This window comes from Macrotis lagotis, chromosome 2 (assembly GCF_037893015.1).
Source record: "Macrotis lagotis isolate mMagLag1 chromosome 2, bilby.v1.9.chrom.fasta, whole genome shotgun sequence".
Classification (NCBI taxonomy): domain Eukaryota; kingdom Metazoa; phylum Chordata; class Mammalia; order Peramelemorphia; family Peramelidae; genus Macrotis; species Macrotis lagotis.
Window position 1 is genome coordinate 263,384,779 of NC_133659.1, and position 27,411 is coordinate 263,412,189.

The 27,411-nt window shown below is 38.1% G+C and overlaps 1 protein-coding gene across 9 annotated transcripts in view; it reads right to left on the minus strand.

Moving 5' to 3' along the window:
• Positions 1-26,868, minus strand: part of LOC141514917 (nuclear protein MDM1-like) — a 32,732-nt gene extending 5,864 nt beyond the window's left edge. The window contains exons 1-12 of one of the 9 annotated variants that reach the window (XM_074226081.1): positions 26,755-26,868; positions 24,030-24,144; positions 20,837-21,201; positions 19,607-19,741; positions 15,278-15,442; positions 9,160-9,239; positions 8,972-9,071; positions 4,051-4,089; positions 3,532-3,707; positions 1,142-1,441; positions 452-600; positions 252-364 (exon numbers count right to left, since the gene is read on the minus strand). In XM_074226081.1, the coding sequence (XP_074082182.1) occupies positions 252-364; positions 452-600; positions 1,142-1,441; positions 3,532-3,707; positions 4,051-4,089; positions 8,972-9,071; positions 9,160-9,239; positions 15,278-15,442; positions 19,607-19,741; positions 20,837-21,201; positions 24,030-24,144; positions 26,755-26,772 (1,755 nt within the window). In that variant the 5' untranslated portion in view covers positions 26,773-26,868. The remainder of the gene's footprint in view (positions 1-251; positions 365-451; positions 601-1,141; positions 1,442-3,531; positions 3,708-4,050; positions 4,090-8,971; positions 9,072-9,159; positions 9,240-15,277; positions 15,443-19,606; positions 19,742-20,836; positions 21,202-24,029; positions 24,145-26,754) is intronic. The other 8 variants (XM_074226083.1, XM_074226084.1, XM_074226082.1 and 5 more) reach the window with 8 other exon arrangements.
• Between the last annotated feature and the right edge of the window lie 543 nt (positions 26,869-27,411).

The following is a 27,411-nucleotide window of genomic DNA, read 5'->3' on the forward strand; positions in this document are numbered from 1 at the left end:
TCTCATTAATGTTTACTTCCTCATTCACAAATGGCAGCAGGTAAGGGATTATAGTCAGCAAATTCATTGCCATTACTAGAAAAACCATTTTAAGTATATACTTCACTAACAACAATTCACCAGTCATCTTCATTTAGGAAAGAGCTAAAGTTGTTAGGCATTTACTGCACAGTGTTAACATATTTATTTAAACTAGGAAGAGATTTGGCTCCCTTGCTCTCCCACTCCCTCCAACACTGACTTTATCTTACCCTATTAGAGTTGCTTTTTGAAGTTTCTCCTAAGAAATCTGGAGAGGGCTTTTTTTCCCTGTGTTCTGGGAATGAAGACTTCACTTTAGATGGAGACACTAAAACAGCACCCCCTGGAAGAATGCAGAAGCCAAGAGATTTAAAGTAAACTGGACATCATTAGGCAGAAAATATTCTGCTAGTTCTTCTCTCCCTATTACCAATAGTAGGAGTGGTTAGATCATGATGAGTCCTGGGGGCTCCACCAAGTTCTTTCAGCTTTGGGGTGGGGAGCCGGCCCCCTTTTCCTGAGGACACAGAAGAAGAATCTGACAGGTCTGCTGAAGCACTTGGGAGGGAAGCAGTCTCCCTGTAAAACATGAGCAAAGATATTTGCCACAGCTATGCAATGGTTCATTCTAAACGTATAAGAGGGCTGTTTCCAGTATCAAATGTAATCAAATCTAGATCATTCACACCAAAGAGACCTGATGCCATAAAGTACAGATAACTGACTCACCCTGCCAGAGGAGGCTGAGCCCTTTGCCAAGCAGCTATCCTGAAATGCCCCTGGCCAGGACAACACACTGATCTAAACTCTGAATACAGGGAAGGGGTCACAACACTACCAACTTGAGGGAAGTTCTGGGCTCTACAGAAAATAATTGAGTCAAATTCTTAACCTTAGCAGTGTCGTATAAAAAGACCTATTTGAAAATGTTTATGCAAAATATGCCGCAATTGGTCTACAAACTGCAAAACTTAACTGTCATTTTTCTTGATTACTAATAAAATGTAATGTCTAATAAATCTTTTGTCTTTTACATACTAATCAAACTAAATACATACATAACTACGAAGTCCAATGAGAGAAAAACTGATTTGCTATAACAGGCAATTAAAAACCTCACCCTTCTTGGATTCTGTCTCTCTTGGCATCACTATCTTTTTCTTCTATTTCCTTGGCCTCCTCTACAAAATCTGACTTGTTCTTTTCATTTTTCTCTTCTTCCATTCTTCTTTCACAGTTATGGATCTGATCACCAGCACTGCCTTCACCCCAGGCCAGTTTTCTTCTAACAGGGAAGGTGGGAGCATTCAACACACCCAACTTTTCTGTACTATCTTTCTGGCATCGTGTTGTCAAAGATGGCCCTTCTGCTTTTTTTGGGGAATCATGGCTCTGCAATGTCTTATGGCCTGTAGGAATTCTGAATGACCAAAACAAATTTAAATATAAGTTAATAACATAGCCTCTCCAGTTTGAAGCCATTTTATTCCCATTTATTTCCCTCTATTATTCATTACATACATATTCTTTATATATAAATAATATGTACATCTAACCTATGTGTGTGGATACACACACACACACACACACACACACACACACACACACACACAGACACACGCAATGTCTTATGCCACTAAGTAGATTTGCTTTAAAGAATTCTAAATGGGGCAGTTAGGTGTCACAGAGAACAGAACACCGGCCGTGGAGTCAGAAGGACCTGAATTCAAATCTGCTTAACCCCATTGCCTTGCAAAAAAAAAATTACCTAGCTCTGTGACCTTGGGCAAGTCACTTAGCCCCATTGCCGTAAATAAATTTAAAAATTTTTTAAAAAGAGAAGAATACTAAATAAATTATCTAGAGGTTACACAAAATTCAGATACACATGAAGAGCCCCACTTTCCCCCAAAGCTCCAGTCACAAAGCCCACCCTTGATAGCTGCCTGTACTCAGGACCTAGGAAGCATGCAGCCTGGCCAGCCTCCAGCATTGTCGCTCAGCCTGCACAAACAAGACCTCATTATAAAACCCAACTCTGTTTGAACTGGTGAATTTTCTTGCTCCAAATCATTACTTATTAGAGAATGCAAATTAAAGCTTCTCTGAGGTACCACGTACCACTTCACACCTCTCAGACTAGCCAGTATGACCAGAAAGGACAATGATCATTGTTGGAAGGGTTATGGGAAATCTGGGACACTATTACATTGTTGGTGGAGCTGTGAACTCATCCAGCCTTTCTGGAGAGAAATCTGGAACTACGCCCAAAGGGCAACAAAAATGTGCATACCCTTTGATCTAGCAATACCACCACTGGGTCTATACCCTGAAGAGATGATGAAAAAGGGTAAAAACATCACTTGCACAGAAATATTCACAGCAGCCCTGTTTCTGGTGGCAAAGAATTGGAAATCAAGTAAATGTACTTCAACTGGGGAATGGCTTAGCAAACTGTGGCATATCTATGTCATGGAACACTATTGTTCTATTAGAAACCAAGAGGGAATGGGAATTCAGGGAAGCCTGGAGGGATTTACATGAACTGATGCTGAGTGAGATGAGCAGAACCAGAAAACACTGTACACCCTAACAGCAACATGGGGGTGATGATCAACCTCAATGGACTTGCTCATTCCATCAGTGCAACAATCAGGGACAATTTGGGGCTGTCTGCAATGGAGAATACCATCTGTATCCAGATAAAGAACTGTGGAGTTTGAACAAGACCAAAGACTTTAATTTAGGAAAAAAAACCTGATATCTTATTGTCTGATCTTGCTATCTCTTATACTTTGTTTCTTCCTTAAGGATATGATTTCTCTCTCATCACATTCAATTTGGATCAATGTATACCATAGAAACAATGTACAGACTGGCAAATTGTCTTCTGGGGGGGGGAGTCAGATTAGGGGAAAAATTATAAAACTCAAAATAAATAAAATCTTTATAATTAAAAAAAAGAAATGGTGAATTTTCCTTTCAATGGATGAATGTTTAAGAACATCATTCAATCGGCAATCATAGTGAGCAAAGGGACTGCCATTCTCTAGCGGGAGATGATCCCCACTCCAGATATACAAATCCCATCATACACACAATAAACAAAGCCACATTATTTGCTCCAACTTCTTACAGCAATTCTTTTTTGGTCTATATTTACTGGTATTCACTTTGAAATCAACAAGATCTTAAAGTGATTTTTTACTTTTTAAAGTGCTTTGGCATTCACTCCAGAAAAATTTAGTCTCTTAAAATTCACTCTCCAAACTATAATAAACTCTAAAAGAAATAGATCAAATTCAAGTCTTACCCTCCACAGTTTTATTCTGTGCTCTAAAAAAATTAAACATAACTTTGATCTAGTAAATGACTGACATTTAGTATAAGTAAAGTCTGAGTGATAGGTGTCATTTTCTCATATCATTATTTCATTATTTTCCTAAATTCCAGTTTTGTAACCATAATGAGTTGTTTCATTATCTTTAAGAAAAAAAAAATTGCTCTTACCCAGCAAGATCCAGGGCTCTGATGTTGTTACTGATAGTTCCCTCTGAGCTGGACACAGAAGAGACATCCCATACACAATTGTTATCAGAGAGAATCTGATTCAGATGGTCCCGAGAAAAATGTGTCCCAAGAATCCGTTTCCTGTAAGACTCAGCTTTCTCTCGAAGTTCTTTAACCTAAACAGGAAGAATCCAGCAACATAAACCATTATAAAAATCTAAAGCTTTTGTTACAAATATCAAAAAGCAAAAGACAGACAATCTTGAATATCCACAGCACAAATTAGGCCACAAAATGAAGGAAAAAAAAAATCAGCCACATTTACATGATGATAGGCATTCTTAAGCCAAAATCAGAAGAATCAAGCCAAAGCACAGCACTAGGTTCTTCATTCAGCGGGCAGGGAGATTATGTAGCAACTAAGAATATGGTCATTTTGGCATCTATTTTATTTTCAGCCTGAGCTTGCACAAATATTCTATGCATTAGATTTTTTTAAAAAACTCAGAAGCAACCAACCTCAGCATACCACAGGAAATTTAGGGTGTTTTGGAAACCCTAGGAGGAGGAGGAATAAAACATATTTGAAATATATCAGCATGATAATACCACATCATCATCATCAGTGGGAACCAAGTAATAACACATCCTCATACTGACTTTTAGGTACACATAGAATTGACCCATCACTATTCTCTCAGTTCACCCAAAAAAGTCCCAAAGAGAAAAGGTTCCTTGGAGGTCAGTAAGACTATCTCCAACCTCCTCTCCACTGTGGCTTACATACATACATAAGCTGTAGGGGAGCTCTAACTAGCAGTAAGCTTTTCCTCACAAACCAGTCTGCCTCTTTACAACTTCCATCCAGGGCCCCCTCCAGCCTCTGGGTCCTCTCTCCCAGTGGCAGCCCTTCCATGTGTAAAGCCTGTTCCTCTGCTCCACATGCTACCCAAGCGGCATTTCTTTCCTGAGGGGCATCTGATCATGTCACTCTCCCAACTTAATAAGTTCCAGTGGTTTTCCATGACTGGAAGAGATTGAGTCCAAACTCCTTCCAGCTTTCTCATTCTGCCCCAATGGCCCTGCCACTCTGTCCCCATGCCTACCTGGACAGGGCCGGCCCAAGGCAAGGAACAGTCTCTCTCCCAACCTTGGCATCTCAAGAACCTTCTTTTTCAAAGAACAGCTCAAAATGAGGCCCTAACCCTCCCAGCAGTGGGTGCCTTCCCTGCTTGACTTAATATGTCTTTCATTTTCTTGGTACATACATAATAAACATAAATACATCTAAGTGAGTTCTCTGAGGGCAGGGATTGTGTCTTTTTTGATTTGGGATCTCCGGCTCCTAGGAGAGCACCAGAGAGACAACAGGAATTTCATAAATGATTAATTAATGATCTTGCTCCCAAATCTTCTCTTCTCAAAGCTAACCATTCTCAAGTTCCTTAATCAATCCATCATCTTGGTTATGCCCATCTAGATGTTTCTTGCTTATCAATGTTCTTTCTAAAAAGTGTCTTGACAGGATTATCTCCTAGCCCTAAACAATGGGCAACACTAGACAATATTGAATACAACCTAATGATACAGGAGGGATTTGGGGGTCCATGTTACATTGCTGACTAATATTGATGCTAACCCCAGGTTGTTTTCCAGGGAAACTGCTATCTACACACATCTACTTCAACTTTGTGAAACATATTTTTTTGAACTTGTGTAAAATTGTACATTGATTCTTATTCAATTTCATCTTATTCAATTAAGTCCGTTATTCTAACTTTAAAAGCTAACCAGTTAGGTTAATGCTAGTTGTTCATTCAGCAGGCAGGGGGACTATGTAGAAACTAAGAATACAGGCATTTTGGCATCTTTTTTGAGTGGCAAGGACTGGCATGGACTCCTATTTGGCAGTCTGCTGAAAACTCTGGACTCCTTCTCAAAGTCATGCTTTTAAATGCATAAAATATATATGATACAAAAGAAATGATGCTGAAATAAAAATCACTAAAATACTGAAAGGCAAGCTGCAGACCCAAGGTCTGATCAGAGGCTTCAAAGTGGCACAGGGTCCCCTGCCCAGGGCCCACAGTCAGGAAGCCAAGTACAACTCATCCTGTGTGATCCTGATGTGGTCATCTGCCCTGTTTCAGCTTCTAATAAATGCTGGTTTCCTTCCTACATTCCTCTTCCAGCCTGACTTTGTACTCATTATTAGCTAGACCAAAGCGACTGTTCTGAGTCAAGAGGTGCCCGACAGAGTCTCTGACCTCTCCACTCCATTCGATACCTGCTAACACTGACACAAGGCTTCGGGGGACAAGGCAATGTCCCTTTGATTCTCCCAAAATCCTCTCACTTTACAGATAAAGTGGGGCTCAAGATGAGGCCTGCCTCTACTCCATGAGCACTCTGAGGGGCTGCACCTCTCTTGCTTTTTTTCTGCCTCAGGTCTCCCCCTCATACACCCACCCATAGCATGCATTTTAACATTCACCAAAATGAATCTTCACCGTTTCTGGGCCAAAATCTCCACCAGCTCCCTGACAAACAAAAATAATCTTTCTCTGAATTCCTGAACTGGTCTATGAGATTTCTTAAGAAAAAGAGGGCAACTTCTTCGCAGCAGTACATGGGCTAGGATTAAATAACAACATACATACATCTGAAAAGGACAAGACTTAAAAAGGAACACTTTTTTAAAATGTTCCTAATGTAATTTTATCTTCCTAATAATTTGCAAAAGCACTTTTAGTTGTGCCCTGTTAAAAAAAAACAAAAAAAACCCCCACAAAACACAACTAACCCTAGGAACTTTTCAGTTGTCTGAAATCCTTTCATTTCTTGCATCACACTGCCACCTGTTGGCCTATCACTAAATTACAATATAGTCTTCTATCTTCTTCAAGACCAACCAACCAATCATTCTAAGCCATTTCTGAAACAAATGTCTCGATTATGTTTTCCCCACAAAAAACTTGAAGACTCTTGAAATTATCTTTATCATATCAAAGAATAGCAATTTAAAGAACAAATCCAAATATATATTAAAATAAAAGAATTGAACTAAAACACTAAATCCAAATATAATTAAAATGGTGCATTTGTCTATTAACTTGTTATTACAATTAATTCTTTATTTTTGCATTACAATTCCTTCCAATTAGAAGGACTGAATTTGGCAAGTCTTTTTTCTAATCTCTTTAAACTAAAACACCTGGAGAAATAGATTAAAGCCCTGTAACACAAAGTAAAGGGAAATAGATCATGACAAATCACTAGACAATCTCTAAGTCCAAAATAAACAGGACTAGAGCCTTAGCAAGATTTTCTGCTCTTTGGAGTAGCATGCATATTCAGTTTAAGAATTTGTTCTTCTGTTTTATATGAAAAGCACTAACATAAGTCTAATCGTTGAACAGATAAAGACCAAAAGAAACACGCATTGTTTTTTTTTCCAGAACTTTTCTCCTACTATCTAAGTCTATCAAAATAATCATGAAGTTTAAATTTAAAAAAAAATTAGGATTTTTGAAAATTTGGTTAAATTATATTGAAAGGGAAATATACTTCTTATGTACAGGATCTATCTAAACTAATAATTATTACTTAAAATTAACATTTTAATAAGGTCTCTATTGTAGTAAATCTAATTTTGTCATGGGTATATGATCTATAATGCTTCCAACAGTTTGAAAAAATAGGTTAACCTTTTAAAAGCAACCACCAAATCACTTAAAATGCAATTTGAAAAAAAATCTGTTTAAAAGAAAAAGTTAAAAAGAACAAATTAATTGTAAATAAAGACATGTACCTTAAATACCGTACGTTTTACATATTCATGAGTCAACAGCTAAAATTTCTTCCATCTTCAGTAGTGTGGAAATGGCCCCTTTCTCAAAGAATCTCCAGTACCTTTTTCTTTTAGAATTCATTCCTTTTCTATGCCATTTCACCTTAACAGTTTCTGAAATAGATGTCAACTATACTATTTATTTAAAATGCTTATAACCACCAGTGGCAGGAATTCCCACAATATCATAATTTTATACCCACTCAATACTCCATCAAAATGATAAACTCTATTACTGCAAAGACAATGGGAGTTTTCCTTTCCAGGAAACATTAAAAACTATTGGTCTTTCCTTTAAAAAATCTCTTCCCTCTAAGTTCCCTGAAAATGTAAAATTGAGATAGTGATAGACTTGCTAATCTAATTTTACCTAATAGATAAGAAATGTTCTCTTGAGTTAAAAATCTAAAGCCTTAAGAGCAGAAATTTTTAACCTGGGATCCTTGAACTTCTGAATTTTTAAAAATACTGACAATTACTTCAATGTAATCATTTTCCTTTGTAATCCTATGCATTTTATTTCATACAGTTAAAAACAATATTCAAGAAAGGGTTCACATTCTTCACCAGACTGCCAAAGGGAGCCTCCTATACTTTCTTTAACATTTTCCCAACTCATTGCATTCCTCTAAAATCCTGGAAAATATTATTATCTATACATGTCACTTGGCCTCTTTCATTCTGTTTCCTATTCTGTAAAATGGGAATAATAAAAGTACTGATTTAACAAGTTACTGTGAAACTCAAATATAATATCAAGTAATTTATTTCAATTGCCTTCTTCCAATACAGCTCATTCCTGTTTCTAATTTTTAAAATGAGAAATCAGGTTAAAACTATTACCCTCTTGTGAAATGCAACCTGAAGGTTGAGTATAACACCTTTGGTAATAAAAGGAGGTGTTGGGGTCATTCAAGAAGTATTTCTTAATCACTGAATTTGTGGCAGGTTCTGTGTATAAAAATACAAAAAATGAAACACTCTTACTCCCCACAAGCTTAGAGTGGAAGCCTAGACAAGCTGTTCCTCCTGCTGCTTCTCAGACTACTCTAATCTGAACTGCTTAGCCTGCATTTAAATTGTGAAATCACTCAGGCTTCCTAAGAACAGAGATCCTAGATTATTAGCTAACATTTTTCCATGATCCTGATGCTATCGTTGCCTAAACTGCTTTACTCTTTCACCTGGTGGCTCCATGTGGCTTCTTGTCATACTCCAATTCTGAGATGCCTCTACACCCGCCCCTGTCCATTGATCCCTGCTCCCAACTCCTTCTTCAATGCCCACATTTCTAACCACTGACTGCAGCATCCCATCTTTCTGGTGAGTGAAGCTGTGGATCCTCTACAAATAACGACTGCACTAAATAACATTTCTGCAGGGACAGACACCTGAACTGGGCTAACTCAGACATGAGTTATGAAGAATATAAGGGGTGTAAGAAGCAGAAAGAATTCAAACATTTTTAAATCCATATGTCTAAACCTGCCAATAAAGATGCTAGAAATTTTTCTACTCATAGAACATCACTAATACAAAGACCTCAGGAAGTAGTCAACATTTCTATATCCTATATTTACAAATACTCACCTGATTTAGTGTGTTTTCCCTCACCTGTTTCCAAGCCCCATCTCTGTATAAATACTGAGATGGGGATAAAAATTTAGCTCTATATTCAGTGTTTACTTTCCTAGTACAAAGAAAACAACAGTAAATAAATTTTTTCTAAATACAAGTCTTAAAATCATGATATTTTTGATCCAAAAATATGCTCAAACCTTTGAGATATATGGGGAGAAATTTTATCATCTGGTTCCATTTCTGCTTTTCTCTGTTTTGAATTTTCTTTTTTACTACACTGAAAATGAATGATTTAAATAGTGTTAGTTTTTAAAATACTATATTGGAAAATGTTGAAATTCTATAATTCTAGATTTTATATTACAATATTTCTACATGAAGAAGAAAGATTTATTTTGTTTTATTCATTGAATAATTAAAGCTAAATACGAACATCAAACAGAACTATGAAGTGAATTATTATGAGGTAGTTAAATCATCCTGGTCAGGGATAAGTATAGATCCAAAACTAGCATCATTTTATGACACAGCAAAGATTTTGATCACAGTTTTATAGGGGTTTTTTCCCTTTTTTAAATAACACCTAACAACTTACTACTCTGTAATCCCACTTTGTTACATATCTTACATCACTACTGCTTTCACCCTGATATTCTGAATATCTATCTGCATGACCATTTTTGTAGTAACATGTACTACAAAGGCACAAAAAGGAAAACAAGTGGGATCACTCAGTAAATGTTATTCCCTTCTTATTCTGAAAGAGAAACAAATACATTTCTTCTCTTCTCACCAAGTATTAATTAATAACAAACCAGCCCTCTGCTACAAAATACAAAAGTTAGTAATACTTTAAAGTAAGATTAACAAATTGCTTTAATTTTATTTCAGTTATTCATCTTTTGTGGAAAAGAATACATATGTATATATCATACATGTATATTTATATTCATATATATGTGAGTGCTTATTTATATATATATATATATTTATTTTTAAGCCTTGAAAAAATGTAAATGATCTACCATAAAAATTACATAAAAAATTATGACTTGTTAAACTCAGATATCTCATTAGTACTCCATAGATCAGCAAAGTCTTAAGGCACAGTCTATAGAACAGCACACACAACTTTTCTACCATCAACATTTCAGGCCATTCCTGAAAGTCATGACATCCAGAATTAGCTTCAAGCTTCTCTTGGTTTGGTCAGAAGCAAAAATCACACATTGAACTCATCAACCTAAATCCTTAGTTCCCAAAATACCTTTAGATTGGTTAAATAAGATTAAGATAAAAGACATTCTTTAAAAGGGAAAAGAATTCATAAAAAGACATTATGAGGACAATTTGCCAGCTTTTCCTTTGGGAAGGTAGAGCTTTGAAGAGAATATCTATGCCTGTCTCAAAGAATATTAGCTGACCACCTCTTCTTCTCAACCTCTTCCAAAGTTCTCTTCCTAAGTCACTTTCCAGCTATCAACACTGCCTTTGTTTTACCTCTGTGGTGTTTAGGACCAGTGTCCTACAGATATCTAGGGAGATTTTAAGGGTTAAATATATTTCAACTTCTTTTAATATGCCCCTATTATTATAAATTTGACTCCAATCTCTTTTTAATATATTTATTATGCCCTATTATTATATTAGATTTCAAGGCAGCCTATCATGGTAAATTATGAACTGGCCACAGATCTGAATTTAAGTTCTATATCTGACACATGCTGAATAGCAGTCCCCCCAGATAACTCTAAGACTAAAACGTACACAACAATATAGTATTTGCACTGGTAGGAGTTACCTCACTGAAGTTCCCTATACCAATTTATAGGCCTAGCATCCCCTCCCCCAAAAAACCAACAAATATTTATTGAATTAAAAGACTCAGAAATAAGATATCATGACCTTTAGAAAGGACAGCAAGAGGTAGGGATTGGTGCAGAATTTAGAACATGTTGGTAATTTCTACCACACAGCACTGAGTCTGTCTGCTAGCTTCATTACCTGCAAAAGTAAAACAGCAGAAAAATGGATAGAACAAGATCTTTAAAAGCAATAATAAGATACTTATCAGAAGAGGGAGCTCCAATCTAGTTCTTCAGAAGTTTTTATCCCATATCCCATAAAGAAGTTAAGTAAGGAATAAAGGATATAAAAATTACAGAATACAATTCTAGGATGGAATGTAAGAGAAATAATAAACAGAAGAAACTAAAGAAAAACATTTTAGAAAAAGGCAAAGCAGATGACAGAGGAAACAGGACCAATAGTGCCCTGGAGGGGGTGGCATAAATACAAAACCACCATCCATGAGAAGCCTAAAAGATAAGTCCAGAGGAAGAAATTAACTCTACACCATCTACAAACAGAACCTCAAGAGGGAAAAAAATGGCCCAACCACAAGAATTAAAAGAGCAGCTACATGATACATCTATCAAAAACAAATAAATGGAAACAAGAGAGAATTTTAAAATCCTTGCAATTCCCTGAAAAACTACATAAAACAAAAACTGTATTTTAAAAAATATCCAGATTTATTAAAATCAGAGGGTAGGGGCAGTTAGGTGGCACAGTGGATGGAGCACCAGCCCTAGAGTCAAGAGTACCTGAGTTCAAATTTGGCCTCAGACACTTAATAATGACCTAGATGTGTGGCCTTGGGCAAACCACTTAACCCCATTGCCTTGCCAAAAAAAAACAGTATCTCATCAAAGAAACTTCAACTGAAAATACACCTAAGACAATCAAAACTAAAATCCAGAGTTCAAGTACCAAGGAACCATAGCAAAAAATTATGTAAGATTTGAAAATAACAGAAAGAAGAGAAAATCTTAGGATACAATATTTCAAAAGGCAAAAGTTAAATCTAAGAATAGCAGTCAAAGAAAAGAGATAATCCCAGAAAATGAAATGAGCAGTCTTGATTATTTTTAAAGATTTTACATAAACAAAATCAATATAGCTAGAATTTAAAAAAAAAAAAACGAACTAGGGGAAGGCAGCCGAGTAATGTAGTGTAGAGCATAGGTCCTAGTAAGGAAGATCTTAGTTCAAATCTGACCTCAGATACTTGATACTTACTAGCTTGTGTGATCCTGGGCAAGTCACTTAACCCCATGACCCCACCAAAACAAAAAAAATGAACTAGGAAAGATTTGCACCAAATTTTTATAATAAAGATCTGATACTAAAAATACATAGGAGCTTACTATAAAATAGAGTACCACCATTCTAGAAAGCAGTTTGGTTCTAACATCAAAAAATCACTGAACTGTGCATCTCCTAGGAATAATAGTACTAGGCATCTACCTCTAAAAGAATAAAGAAAAGAGGGAAAGGACCCATTTGTACCAACCTGTAAACCTAAAACTGGATATAAGCCAGTTTTATATATGCAAATGAATGAATGGATGAAAAAATTATAGATGTGACATACTGATGAACTGTAAGAAACAAATGAAATAGTTTCTTCAAAAAGAAAGAAATGATTAAATGGATAGATTCTGAAAAAACTAGGAGGACTGTATGAACTTATCCAGAGTGAAAAACATAGAACCAGGAGAACAATTAATAAAATGCTGGTTATAATGTGAAGGAAACAACTGTGAAAAACTTAAGAACTCTGATTAATGTAATGATACCAAAAAACTGATGTTGAAGCATGATCATCCTCTTCTGCTAGAAAAATGATTTTTGAAAGATGAAGAGTAAGATAATATTCAGATCACATTAATATTAGGTATATGATTTGTTTTATGTAACTACTCTTGTTTCAAGGGAGAGTTTTTCTCTTATTCCTTTTTTTGGGGGGGTAGTAATATAACAAGGAAAAAAAGGAAAGAAAAAAAACAAAAGTGCATCAATGAATCGTTTTAAAAGAACACAGAAAGGGGCAGCTAGGTGAATAGAGCACTGACCCTAGAGTCAGGAGGACCTGAGTCCAAAAGGGAACTCAGACACTTAATAATTGCCTAGCTGTGTGACCTTGGACAAGTCACTTAACCCCATTGCCTTAAATAAAAAATAAAAATAAAAAGTTTAAAAGTACACAGAAGAGAGCAGAAGGAAACTCAGAAGGAAACAAAGATAGCAATGTTGCAAGTATCATATTAAATATGAAATATGCAAAAATAAAAATTCATAAGGGAAGAGTTAACTAAATTACAAAAAGATATGTAAAAATAATAATAATAATAGATAATAATAAATCTTCTCCCAAGAGCTAACAAAACAACAATAAAGAAAAAAGGAAGATTAAAGATGAAAGAAGTCTTCCAAACATATTAAAGAACAAAATATAATATAGTAATATATTAAAATATATCATATTATATTTAAAGTCATATTGCATTATATGCATCTACATTAAATAAAATATATACTTTTTAACACCATGTGGTACCTTTATAAAAAGAGACTAGGTAAGGCACAGTAATATTAAAATTAAGTATAACAAGTATTTCCTAAGCAGTTTCAATGAGTAAGATAAAATTGTAGAGGGGAAATAACCCTGACTTTGGAGCAAGATGTTGTTCACTTATTTCAGTCATATGTGACTCTAAGTAACTCCATTTTAAGCAAAAATACTGGTGAATATACTATGTTGGCAAAGATACTGGAATGATTTGCCATTTCCTTCTGTAGTAATTTTACAGATTTTAGAGATAAGGAAGTGAGACAAATAGAGTGAAGTGATTTGCCTGGGGTCACCTAGCTAGTCATTGTGTCTAAGGCCAGATTTGAACTCAGCAAGATTAAGCTGGCACACTAGTCACTGAACCCCCATTAGAGGGAACTCTTCATTAAATGACTAGAATGCCCACTCCACCCCCATTAGATGACTTGAATTCAAATCCCACCCCTGAGGCTTACTACTTGTGTGACCATAAAACCTCCCTTGGCTTCAATTTCCTGTCTATGACTAGAGGGTCTTAGAGGTCCCTTCCAGCTCAAGATCTATGATTCTATAATATGTTATTTATTTAGATGTCTAACTTCATTTGCTAAGACCAGACATCAATGTCCTTCTAACTACTCTCCCAGGAGGCTGGCCACATTTCCAACACTCAATTCAATAGAAATTTGTTAAATACATACAAAGCATGGTGGTGTCTTAGGGATACAAAGACAAAACCAAAAGGGTCCCTTCCCTCAAGGAGCTTGTGTTCCCAAACTGGACCCTCCACTGGTTTTTTTGGTGGCCAGACTGTCCACCAGGCCCAAAGAGCAGCCCATTCAATCTCCTTACAAGGGAGGCCTTTCCTGAGCCCGTAAGGGCCAAGAGTCTGCCCTGACTCCTTGTACTGACTTACATAACTGAAGAATGCAAGCTTCTAAAAGGCAGGGAGCTTGGTAATCTCCATTGTGTCCTACACAACACCCTTAGGGACAGGGCTTGGGGATCTTGGGGAATATATCCAAGAGTTCTCTAGTTGAGGGTATTCCCAGGGAAGAGTTCCCTCTACCAATACAAGTCAGCACTTGCAGCACAACTTAGGCCTTAGAGAATACAGACAACTAAACACAAAATAAGGAAAATCTGTGAAGGAAGAAAGCACCAAAACTGTTGGTCAAAGATAAGGGAAACACCAAGAAAGCTTCTCCACATGGCAGATGATCTCTGAGCTGGGTCTGAAAGGAAGCTAGGGATTGAGAGAAGTAACTCAAATATTTGGTGGTTATGAACCCCAGGCTATTCTTAAATAGCTACATTTCTCCAATTCAAAAGAGAAGCATGGTCAGATCCATCAAAATGATGATGATGATGATGATGATGATAATACCTCTCATCGAATCTTTTCTATTTCTATTATAATCTTTCTTAAGGTGACTAGAGTGACAATATACACAATATTTCAAGTAGAGACAAAGTTATGCTTCTCTAAGGCTGGAATATTCTTTTTTTTTTTTGCAAGACAATGGGGTTAAGTGGCTTGCCCAAGGCCACAAAGCTAGGTAATTATTAAGTGTCTGAGGTTGTATTTGAACTCAGGACCAGTACACTATCCACTGCGCCACCTAGCCACCCCCTAAGGTTGCAATATTCTAAAGAAAATACTATATATATATAATATATATTGACGTAATGCATATGCTTTACACTGAATGATATCTTGTCATCTGCTATACTTTGCACAAAAGAATGGAACGGCAATTTCTGTGACCATATTTTTTTTCTTTATTTAAATTCTGTCTGTACTCATGGTTCCTAGAAAGCTATGATAGGCTATTTTTCCAGTAGATTAAGCCATCATATGTCCAATAAGAATAAGATACAGAAAATGGTAGTTAAAAGGAGTAAGAAATGATAAATACCTTCTCAGGGGAGTCAATTTTGGGATTTTCATTCTCTTTCAAATCATGCCCATATCTTCTCTCTTTATTTGGAGACAAACCTTTGAAATTTCTCTTGTATTCTGTTTCAGGGATAGTTACATCAACATTGAATGGTGGAACAGATTTATTTTTACTAAAAAAAACCTTAAAATAAGAACAACAAAGTTATTTTTCCTAATTTCAAGGCTCAACTATTCAAAAATGAGATCTCTAAGAATAGAAAATAAAATATAACCAAATGCTATGGCTAAAAAGATAATTCATCCAACTCTTTTAATTTAAACATAAGAAAAGTGAGGAAAAGAAAAGCAATACAACTTGTCTAAGGTTATCCAACTAGCTAATGGCAGCACCAGGAACTAGACCCAGGTCTTCTGACTCAGAATCTAACACACTTTTCACTACATCACAATGATTGAAGATTAAGTTACAGCACACAAAACTGTATTTGATGTCCATTATACTTCCACTCTCATGCCAAGAAGCTAAAACCCAAAGATCAGCATGTGTTAATCCATCTGCTCTGTTCTCAGACTAATGCTTTAAATTATAATTCCTATTACAGACTGTTAGCACATCACAATAATGTGAAAAGATAACAAAATGGATCTGTTTGCTTTTTTAATTCTCAATGATGAAGGGGTGAAGGGAGGGTTCATAATGTTGCCCAAGGATACAAAAAATCTCTTAACTGCAAAAATCCAATGACTTTTTTCAGGTCAATTCCTTAAAAAGGATTGTCTCTAATCCCATCCCACTCTCCCAATTTATTTCTCCCTTCCCAGTCCCTACTCAACTTCTCAGCCTCTTAAAATCTGTCTTCTTTCTGCACTACCCTACTGAAACCTATTTCTCTAAGGTTACCATTATCTCTTTTCATCTTTTCTCATTTCTCATCCTTTTTTTTTTCACCTTTCTGTAGCTTCTGATATGTTCAAAATCCTTTTCCTCTTAAGAACCTCTTTTCCCCTGGCTTCCATAACACAATGCTCTCCTATTTATCTTCCTTGTCTACTTTCTCAGTCTCCTTTGCTGAATCATCATGTATCTCCAAACTTTTCAGCTTCTACTCCCCGAATTCCTTTCCTGGGCCATCCTCTCTTCACTCTCAATAGGGTTTCAATTATCTTTATGCAGATGACTATTAAAACAAATTCAGCCCCAATCTCTCCAAGTCTTACCAAAAAAACTGTCTTTTGGTATAGAAAGAGTGCTTAATAAATGTTTTTTATTTGATTGATTCTGCACATCTCCATCCTACCTTAATATCCCATTGGCATGTCAATCTTATTAGGTCCAACAGGAGTCATTCTTAGCACTTCCCTTCACTCTCACTAGCTCCCCCTGCCCCCCAGCTCTGATCTATCAGATCTCTCTCCTCATTGGCTCTTAGATTCATTCTCTTCTCTCCAAGTGCTCCACCACTCCCCACACATGGAGCCTCCTCATGGCCTACTTGACAAGGTTCCTAAATGGTTTTCTCCCAGCTCCCTCTCTCCACTCCACCTCCACATGGCACTACTCTTCACAATATCTTCTCCAAATGCTTCATTTGCCCATCCTGTCCTCATCCACTGTACCCCCAGGAAATCAGCCCATAAGATCTCTCCATCCTAGCTCCTTTCAAGGTACAGGCTGACAGCCACCTCCATGAAGAAGCTCTCCTCAGTTGCTAGTATCCTACCAGAAATTATCTACACATATATACATACATACATACATATACATACAAACACACATGCCTCATTGACTCATCTGTAATCATGTTTTAATGGATCTAGAGTCAGGAAGACCTGAGATCAAATCTAACCTGAAACACTAGCACTGTAATCCTAGGTAAATAATTTCAATTTCACCCTGTTTGGCTCAGTCCATCACCTGTAAAAATGAGCTGGAGAAAGACAAGGCAAACCACTCCAGTCTCTTTGCCTACAACACCCCACAGAGTTGGACATGACTAAACAACAACAACATTAAGGCAGCTGGGTGGCCCAGTGGACAGTACTGGCCTGGAAATCAGGAAGATCTAAGTTCAAATCTAGCCAAAAGTAAGTCACTTAACCCTGTTTGTCTCAGTTTCTATCTTCAGGTCAAACTGGTCTACTAACTTTCCCCTGGAGGTCAACATTACCACGACAGCTCAACCAAAGCACTCCACAAAACCATCCCTGTGTTTGTATCCAGCTAAATGAACCCATCTGATCCCCAAGCATTTTGCCTCTCTATCCCCAATATAGAAGACAGTCTAACAAATACCTTAATTTAACAACTATCTATTAAACTGAACTTCAGTGCACTAATTCCTTCTGAACACAAGAGTGAAAGAAACAAAGTATTAGACAGAAAACAGAAAGGCCAACCAAACACACCTAGTCATGTCTGCTACAGGGTCAATCCAGCAAATGAAAATGAGTTGTGATGAATACCAGCTACTTAAAAGGCTGTTGCTACAAGGTCAAGGAATTCTGATAGTTTAAATCTGGAAAGGACCTTTGGAAAACAAAAGGAACAGTAATGAGCCACTTTACATTGCTAGACACTGGACAAGTCATCTAATTCAAGTCTCATCATAAGAAGAAACTGAGGCCCAGAGAGGTAAACTTTAAGGCCCCTTCTAGCTCTCATATTCAATAAGTCTGAATTTAATGAGAAAATTCAGTCTAGAAGCTTCGAACTCTGGATTCCTGGATTTCAGGATCTTTCAATCATAATATTAATTTAATTAAAAAATTAACTCATTTACTAGCTTCGTACTTTTTTTTATTTATTCTCTTAATTTTTTCCCATTTCCTGCAATAGTATTTTAAACAGTGCAGCAGTACTTATTTATTAAATCATAATTTATTTAAGTTCAATTATATTCAGTAAGGAAAAACTTATATCTGAAAGGTGAGCATCTCTTATTTAATTTTTATCTTAAATAGGGGTGACTAGGTGGCACAGTGGATAGAGCACTGGCCTTGGGAATCAGGAGTACCTGAGTTCAAAATCTGGCCTCAGACACTTAATAATTACCTAGCTATATGGCCTTGGGCAAGCCACTTAACCCCATTGCCTTGCAAAAACTAAAAATAAAATTTATCGTAAACTAAAACAACTTATAAGAGGCAAGAAAAAACTTTTTTTCATATTTCTGTCTTTTCCCTTGAAAAAACAAGTCCAGAGGGTATAAGTTCAATATATAAAGATGGAGATTTTATTATTTGTTTGTACTTCCTAAACATTATTTCTTGATAAAGTCTGAATCCAAGTACAGAATGTACTGATTTGGTACTTTATAATCCCAGGGAATTTCTTAACCAAAGGTGCCACAGTTAACTTACAAACTTGTATAAGTTATCTTTTCAGAGAACAGGTTTTTGGTATAACAGAATTTATTTAGAAATTCATTTTGAGCTTCTTTCATACAGCTCTCCAATACATATATATATATATATATATATATATAGAGAGAGAGAGAGAGAGAGAGAGAGAGAGAGAGAGAGAGAGAGAGAGAGAGAGAGAGATAATAGAGATACAGAATTCAGAAACTTATCTGGCTTCAAATGAAATACCAAATTTGCATCCCAAAAAACTTATTTAAATCCTTCTCTAATGAAAGGGATGAAATTAATGCCTAAGACACTTAGTTCATTCTAAGGAAACAACATTGACTTAACCCAATTCTTTCATCTGCATATAAGCCCACCAAAGCAACCCCCAGGTTTATGACACAGCTTTCATCTCTATTTAAGGAACACAACCTGAAAAAAATAAGATCTTAGAGACCACAGAGAAGAAAACCTTTCATTTTCTAATTCTCAAGTAAGATTTCTAACCTTGTTAGCAGATTTAATCTATTTAGGACCTCTGTGAGTAGATTTTTAAAAAGCAAAGGTATGCCTGTTATCAGTTCTGGAAAGCTATCTAAGTCACATTTTTTTGCATTGGAGAATTATGACTAAAGTAACAAACTAATGCTTATAAATGCAAAACAGTTTATAACTGACAAGATCATTGCTTTAGATATAATTAACAATATCTCATTCCACTTCTAATTCATGGGGGTCTTTAAGGGGAAAAAATGAATATGAGGTCTGAGTAGACTTACAAAGAAAAGAAGAAAAAGGAAATTAAATCTCTGGAGAAATTTGAAGTAATATTAAGGAACCCAACTCAGTAATTTAAAGAAAATTTTAAGCAAAATTTTCACTTTTCTGGATTCTACTTCTTTCATACATCAGTTTAATTTCTTTTAAGATCTTCATCCCATGTTAGCATGCAATGTAAAAAGTTACCAAATACTGTCAAACCCATCCTTCAAGCTACCTGATTAGCTGCAAGAATTGGGGAATTCTCCTTTGGGGTCTTCCACACAAATTGTCTTTGATATTCAGAATTTCTGAGGGAATGATATGTGGGAGCAACAGGCAATCCTACTTTCCTCCGTAGAATCCTGTCCAACTGTTTAAAAAAACCTTTTTTTAATGTTTTTATACAAGTTTTTTTTTAATTTCCATCACTGATGCAATTGCCATTTAAACCAATTCTTAATTTCTCCTTAAAGCTATTAAGATTTTTCAAATCCAAATAGTGACAAAACATTTAACAATGACATTCTTAAATATTATGCTAGTATTTTAGTTATGACTGTCTTATCCACAAGCCATCAAGAGCTGTCACTATTTGCTCAGTCACTGCCACAGACACTGTCCCCTGCCCACCAAGCTTCCCAAATCACCTTTCTGGAATCCCTTCTCCTTGTCTGCTTTCTCTAAGGGGCCACAGGTTCTTCTCTAATACTATTAGTATCTTCTGTTGTCCCCATTAGCTGCAGACAAGAAACTGGGAAGGAGAGCTCCAACAGGCAAAGGAACCTAGGAGAGGGTGATATTCCTACAAGAACTGCTACACACCCTTATGTGTGTGACCACCACGTGGCTTTGGAAGGAGAAAGCAAGGTTGGCAATAATACTTGGGACACCCAGCCAGATCTCTCCTCCTTCCTCTTAGGATTTTTGTCAATCATGATTTTGTTTTGAGTTCCTGTTGGTCCATGATAAGAAACTGAAAAGGGACTATTGAGAGGTCAACCTTTAAAGGATAGACCAAAGTATCTGCCTGCCTGTCTGTCTCTGTCTCTGTCTGTCTGTCTGTCTGTCTGTCTGTCTGTCTGTCTGTCTGTCTGTCTCTCTCTCTCTCTCTCTCTCTCTCTCTCTCTCTCTCATGATTCAGGTACTGATAAATAGTGAATAAAATCCAGAGGCAGATCATCTACTGTTTTGTGTCACTGACACTGTTTCCAAAGTTTATGTGGAATCAAAGTTTAGAAATGGTCCCTAACTCAGCCAAAGTTCAACTTTTACTACCAATCCCTGCAATTATAACACCAAAGGGGAGACTCAGTGAGCACTGACTACCCCCCCACGCACACAAAAACACCCCCTCCCCAATGTATAACACACAAAAGAGTTTTAGTTATGCCAATACTACTAGAGCTACTGTAAAACTGAGATTTTTTTCTTTTACCTTTCAGAAAAACTTAGTGAAAATTCTTACCTGGTCATGGACATTTTCTGAAAGACCTTGGGTAGGTTTTTGGGTTTCTGTATTTTCTTTCATGGGTGTGGGATCTGAAATTTCTTCTTTATCATCATCCACAGGGTCAATGACTTCAACTTGGGAGTCAGCAGAGTGCGAACAAACCCTCTTGAGCACTCTAGGAGCCTCACGGGTTAAAATTCTTCCTTCATTCAAGCCATCTTTTTCCTGCAATTCTGTCCCTTTGGGGACTTCAGGTTCTGGTAATACAACCAACTCATTTTCAGAGGCATCTTCTGACTTCCACTCAAGGTATTTGGAAATTTGTGGGTCATAATAAGGAACTCTTTTCTTTGAGATAAAACTTGGTTCTTTTGTGATTCCTATAAAAGAGTTAATAATAAGACTACTTAAGTGATTCTAATTTCATTACGGTAGTTCTAATGATATAAAGACATGAATTTGTATAAGACAGAGAAATTCAAGTTAAAATGCATCAGCTTACTTGAGTTTTAGAGAGTCTTTAAGAAAACTAAATAAGGATTTTTCAAAAGAAGAAACAGACTAAAAAATCTAAATTTACAAGTCTTCTTAGGAAAAAAAAAGTAGTCATACTCTTCCAGTCAGTTGTGATAGGCAGCAAGGTTATGACATCATATTCTTGGAAAGTCAAGAGGACCTGTTGCCACAGTTTCTAATTTTTTTTCCTGGTTATTTAATAAAAACAACTGACTCTGGTGCTATTCAAATTTGAACCTTTTCAAAAGGCTTACTTATGCAGACTAGGCAGAGGAAAAGTGAATATTCCAAGATGAGAAGAGATTCCCAAAAAAGATTCTACATTAGCCTTGATGGCCAGAGAACTAAGAAAACTATCCTTAGCAAGCGAATACTGTCTGATAAATCTATTTTGATAGAGCAAACTTTTTTTTTAGACAAATGGAATTTACAGATTGCGAGTCTCAGTCACAAAACAAACCAAAATTGTCTAAAACTGGGGAAAGTTCTTTAGTTATAAAGAAAATTGTGTTGTGTGGAAAAGTTCAGACATAAATCATAAATCTGGAGCTTGCAAGGAGTCAAAAAGGCCATCTAAGTCTGATATGACCCCTTAAGTTTAAAACTGGGGAAACTGGAATAGAGATTAAATGATTTGCCCAAGAGCACACAGGATGTAATTCTAAATTCTCTGTTTTCAAGTAATCAAGAAGTGAAAGAAGAGAGGACAGAAACATGATGATGGAGAGAGTAAGTGAGGGGGCCTGGGTAGTGTCTGTTATTCCTTCTAAGTGACCTTATAAAATACGATGCAAGACCAAAAGTCTCTCTCCAAATCCTGTTTACTGCACCCACTAATAATCCTGGATCTAGAGGCAGAAGACCCCCTCAGGAATGATGGCTCTGCTCCATACCACCCACACAACCTTGGGCACGTACACAGGCAGGGGTTTCCCTAAGTCACAGAGCTAACTCCTGTTTCTCCACCTGTAAAAGGAAGGATGTAGACTGCATGATTCCTAAGATGCTTCCTAGCTCAGATCCTAGGTAAAGTAAAGGCACATCAGTGATTTATGTTTCTGAGTGGGGGTAGCTCCATCTGGCAAGCGAGGAACACAAGGGAGTTTTTCCAAGTCTCACCAGGCAACATGAATAGAAAAGGGAGTTTGCTCTTACCTTCCAACACTGTAGAGTCTTGGAGAATAGAGAATATTAACAAGAAAACTGGCAGAAAAGGCAAGAACAGAGAGTTCCATAGATATATCTTGAGATTTTATTTGGCATTTTTCACCTCCCTTTCTCCAGACTTCTGGATCCTTAAAGGGTTGCAGTTTCTCACACTGCCCAAGCTCCCTCTATAAGTCTCCCCTCCCACAATATTACCATCATTCCAAATTATCTATTCCTTCTCTATACCCTCCTTCTACCTATTTCCCCATGGGGTCATCTCACTTTAAGAAGGAAATCTGATCAAACTAATTGAGCCCAAAGGTATAGATTATAAATAGCATCTCCCCTTATCACGCCAACTAAAATCTGCATTTTCAGGACATTTACTGGACTTGACAATTTACCATAGACTCCAACTGGTAGAATTTCCAGCATCTGACTAAGTAACAACTATCAAAGTCATACACTGAGATTCATACTGCTTGCATGTAAATCTGAGGTCTTCAAAGTTTGCATGCAGAAAAAGCTCAAGCAGGGCTGACATAATAAGAGGAAAAGGCTTTAAGTTCTGCCACCAAAAAAAAAAAAAAAAAACTGAGTCACAACAAGTTCAAAAAGGCTGTCCAGAACAACTTGAACCACCAATCAAGGTATGGAGGAATTACCATTTGCATTCAACATCACATAGCTTTTGAAGTATTTATTGTTTGTTTGTTTGTTGTTTTGTTGTGAGGCAATGGGGTTCAGTGACTAGTCCAAGGTCACACAGCTAGTGAAAGTAAAAGAGGTCATATATGAACTCGGGTCCCCCTGACTCCCTGGCCGGTGCTCTATCCACTGCACCAACAAGTTACCCCACTTTTGAAGTATTTAAGAACTCAGACAAGAGAGCAGCCTAATTCTGAGCAAGCACAGTCAGAAGTCCAGACACCTAACTGCTCCTGAGTTTAGTGATGGGGGCGCTCTTCTTCCCAACCCCCAGATGATTCCAGAAATCCCCTGACCTAATCTGTTAAAAGTTCTCCCTTTTCCCAGTTCCTGTCCTGTTACTCCAAGACCAAGAGCACCCAAAAAGACTTTCCCAGCATGGCGAGGTCTTGTCTGACTTAGAGAAGGGGTGAAGTACAGGAGCAGAGGGGTTAGAGATAGAGGGGTTAAATACAGTGGGCCCTTCCATCAAACTCCAGTTTGACTCTGTTCTCTACAGCCTCAACTTCGGTTGCTCATGAGGTGATGTCAACTGATAGCAACTTGCAAAAATTACACAAAACACTGGCCAGAGCACAAGTCAAAATACACCATCTGCTCTGCCCTGCAGACTTTCACATGCCTCTTTGTTGGATAGTGTTCTGATGTTTATAAGTCAATGTGGTTTAAATTAATGTCAAACATGTCAAGTTCGCAAATGTCCACAAGGACAACCATAAGACCTCTGGGAAGACCTCACAATTTATTAACTGCAAAGCCAAATTGAATTATTATTTTGACAAGTAAGAAAAAAAATTAGCACAAATTCTAATAGCCATCAGCTTCCAAAACTTACCAATTTGATCTGATCGAAGTCCAGACCATGGATGCTTTTGACTTTCTAGAGAATTACTTAAGTCTGAGAGATGCGATTTCTTCCACAGAAAATTTCTCTGGTATTCACTCAAACCCTATAAAAGACAAATATGTATAGTAGTACTTTTGAACCTTTAAAAAATTTTTCAAAACTCAGGATTAGTAATCAAATACAAAAGATCTCCCTGTGATAACTAGGGGGGACAAGAAATTAAATGAATTCCTTCATGGTAGGTTATCATTACCATGAAACTATTGTTACTTAATTCAAATTCTGCCTGTAGTACACTCTTCTATGGGAAGCCTTTCTTGAGTTCCATGTTTATTATTGTTCAGATTATCTTCATTTTACCTTTCTGTTTACACGTACATACTTCAATAGAAAGCAAGCTCTTTGAGGGTATATTTAGCCTTTTTTATCTTTCAATCTTCAATCTTTACTATTCTTGTTAAATTGAATTAAAACTTGTTAAAGTATTCTCTGGATGACAGGATCTATATAATATAAGGTGCAGCAGAGTTAAGACTGAGAACCCTGAGTACACACTTACCTAACCAGAAGGCCTGTCAGGCCACGTGAAAGACAGTCACTTTTTCATCGGTCAAGTTTTAAAGGGCAAATGATTTCAAGAGCTAATCTAGCACTTCACCCAAACTCTAAAATGCATAAGAAATTGTGATTCTCGATCAGAATCTCCATTTCTTAAAAGAATGAAAATGCGGAGGATCATTGAATTAGAGCTAGAAAAGACCACACACAGACTCTGGAACTATCTGGTCCAATTTCATTTTACTGATGAGGATACAGAGATCTAGAGATGTGAACTTGATTGCCCAAAGTCTTGCACTAGAGTGGAAGAGCAAGTATTAGAGTTTAGAACCTCTGAGTTCAAATGCAGCACTGCCTCCAAAATATCAGGCAGCTGCCTCTGGTGCTTTCAAAAGTTTTGGTAAACCACTTAGTAAATAAAAGAAACCAGCTTTATCAATTGAAATATCAAATGATAAATAATAACCACTAGAAGTCATATAGTGCAATTAAAATTTACAAGGAATTTTATACATTTTATACATTTATACATTCACATGCTGCCAATTTGTTCATGCGCATATAAGTTATCCCAATAGTCTTCATGCAATCATAACTTTTAATAGCTATTAAACGACTCTTTTTCAAAATTTAAATTGCACGAAGACTTTGGGGACATATTCTCTCTTAAATACACACACATATTATCTGTAATACACACATACACACAAATACAGTTAGGAGGCAGAGTGCATAGAAGAGTTCACTAAGATTTGGGGGACACCTGTTGTGTGTATGTATGTTTGTATGTATCCATAAACCTTATACATATATAAACATAAAAATGGGCATAGTGTATAAAGGATTGCATTAAGTCTTTTGGAACATCTGTTGTATATGTGTATGTATCCACATGTATATATTATAGATATGTGTGTGTGCATATTGTGTAAAAATATACACAGAAATAGTCGTGTGAGTGCACTAAGACTTTTGGGACACTACACATGTATGTCTATGCAAATGTGTAAGCTCATATACATATGTATGTATATGTCTGTGCCTAGATGTATGCATACACATACAAAGAAACGCAAATATAGCCAAGTGGCACCGTGCATAGAGAGCACAGAACTTAGTTCTCTGTCTTCCTGAATCCTGTCTTGGACACATACTAGCTGTGTGACCCTGAGCAAGTCACTTCACTTCTATCTGCCTCCGTTTCCCCACTTATAAAAAGCAAATGACAGCACGGCACCTTCCAGGGTTCTCCTGGGGATCAAAAGAGATAATTGCCTGGCATAGAGTAATTACTATATAAATATTAGTTGCTTTTATCATCATTATTATCGAATGAGATACATGAAGCTCTTTATAAACCATAAAGTACTATATAAATGGTGCCAATGTCATTATTATTGAGATACATAAAGCTCTCTGCAAAGCATAAAACACACAAAAATAGTAACATTATCATTATGAATTGAGATACATAAAGCTCTTTGTAAACCATGAAGTACTGTGTAAATGGTTGCTATTTGATTATCGGTATCATTATATCATCATCATCACTATTATTATTATTATGATGATGATGATGATTATGAGCAGCCTCAGACAGAGCATCAAGTCCGGGGATCAGGAAGGCTCATTCTCCTGAGGTCAAACTCAGCCTCAGGTACTTGCGGCTGTGTGACCCTGGGTGGGTCACTGTGCCCTGCCTGCCTCAGTTTCCTCGTCTGTAAAATGAAGCGGAAGAGGAAATGCCCAACCACTGCCGTGTCTCTGCCAAGAAACAGCAATCTTATTATCGTTTGTTATTACAGTCATGACCACGGGGGTCGCGCAGGCGCAGTCTCAAGCCCAAATGGCTTTCACGTCCGCCAGCTTTGGGGACCCCCTTCTCAGAAGCGCTGATTGAGAAACCCTCCCCCTCCCCGCCCCCCAACACCAGACTCGAGAAGCATCGAAGCTGGAGTAGTCGAGGCGAAAGGTCCCCCGCTCCCCAGGCCGCGCCCGGCGGGACCCCCGAGCCCGGCCGGCGCGCTCACGAGCGGCCCGCGCCGCGCAGGCCCGGCCGTCCCCTCCGCGGGGCCTCGCTTTCCTCGTCTGTAAAACGGGGCGCCGGGCCTCCGGGCCACGCCGCCCCCCGCCCCCCGCCCCCCCGGGGGCTCACCCGGAAGCGCACGGGCATGTCTCGGCCGCCCCTGCCGCCGGGCCGCCGCCGCCCTCCTGCCGCCGCGGTTAACGGGACAAGAGCCCAGTGGGCGGGGCCCCGGGGCGTCCCGCTCCGGCGTCCCCAGCGACGCGCCGGCGCAGCGCGCTCCGGCCCGCCCTTACATGGCGGGGTGCCCCGTCCCCCTCGGGCCTCGCAGCCAATGGCCGGGCGCGCCTTCCCGGCTCGGCGCCCCGCCCCCTCGGGCCTCGCAACCATTAGCCGGGACCGCCTTCCCGGCTCGGCGCCCCGCCCCCTCAGGCCTCGCAGCCAATAGCAGAGCGCGCCTTCCCGGCCGGGCGGGGCATTCGGCCACCGGAGGCTCGGGAGGGCCGGAGTTCCGAGGAGGTCAGGGGGCGGGCCTCGGGCCCCGCCCTTACTCACGCGAATGGGCGGAGCCAGCGGGAGAGGCGGCTCCCGCCGGAGCTGTAAGCCGCCTGAGTCCAGGGCTTCGGGGCCTGAGCCCCGCTGTGCGTGGCGCCCCCCGCCTGGGGTGGAGCCTCCGGGCTACAGGGCCGCCGCCAGCAGCTGGGTGACGCCGGCCGGCGAGGCCCCCAAGGCCGTGGGCCTGCACTCCCTTACGGAGAAATGGAGGCGCCGCTAGTCCCGTCTCTTACT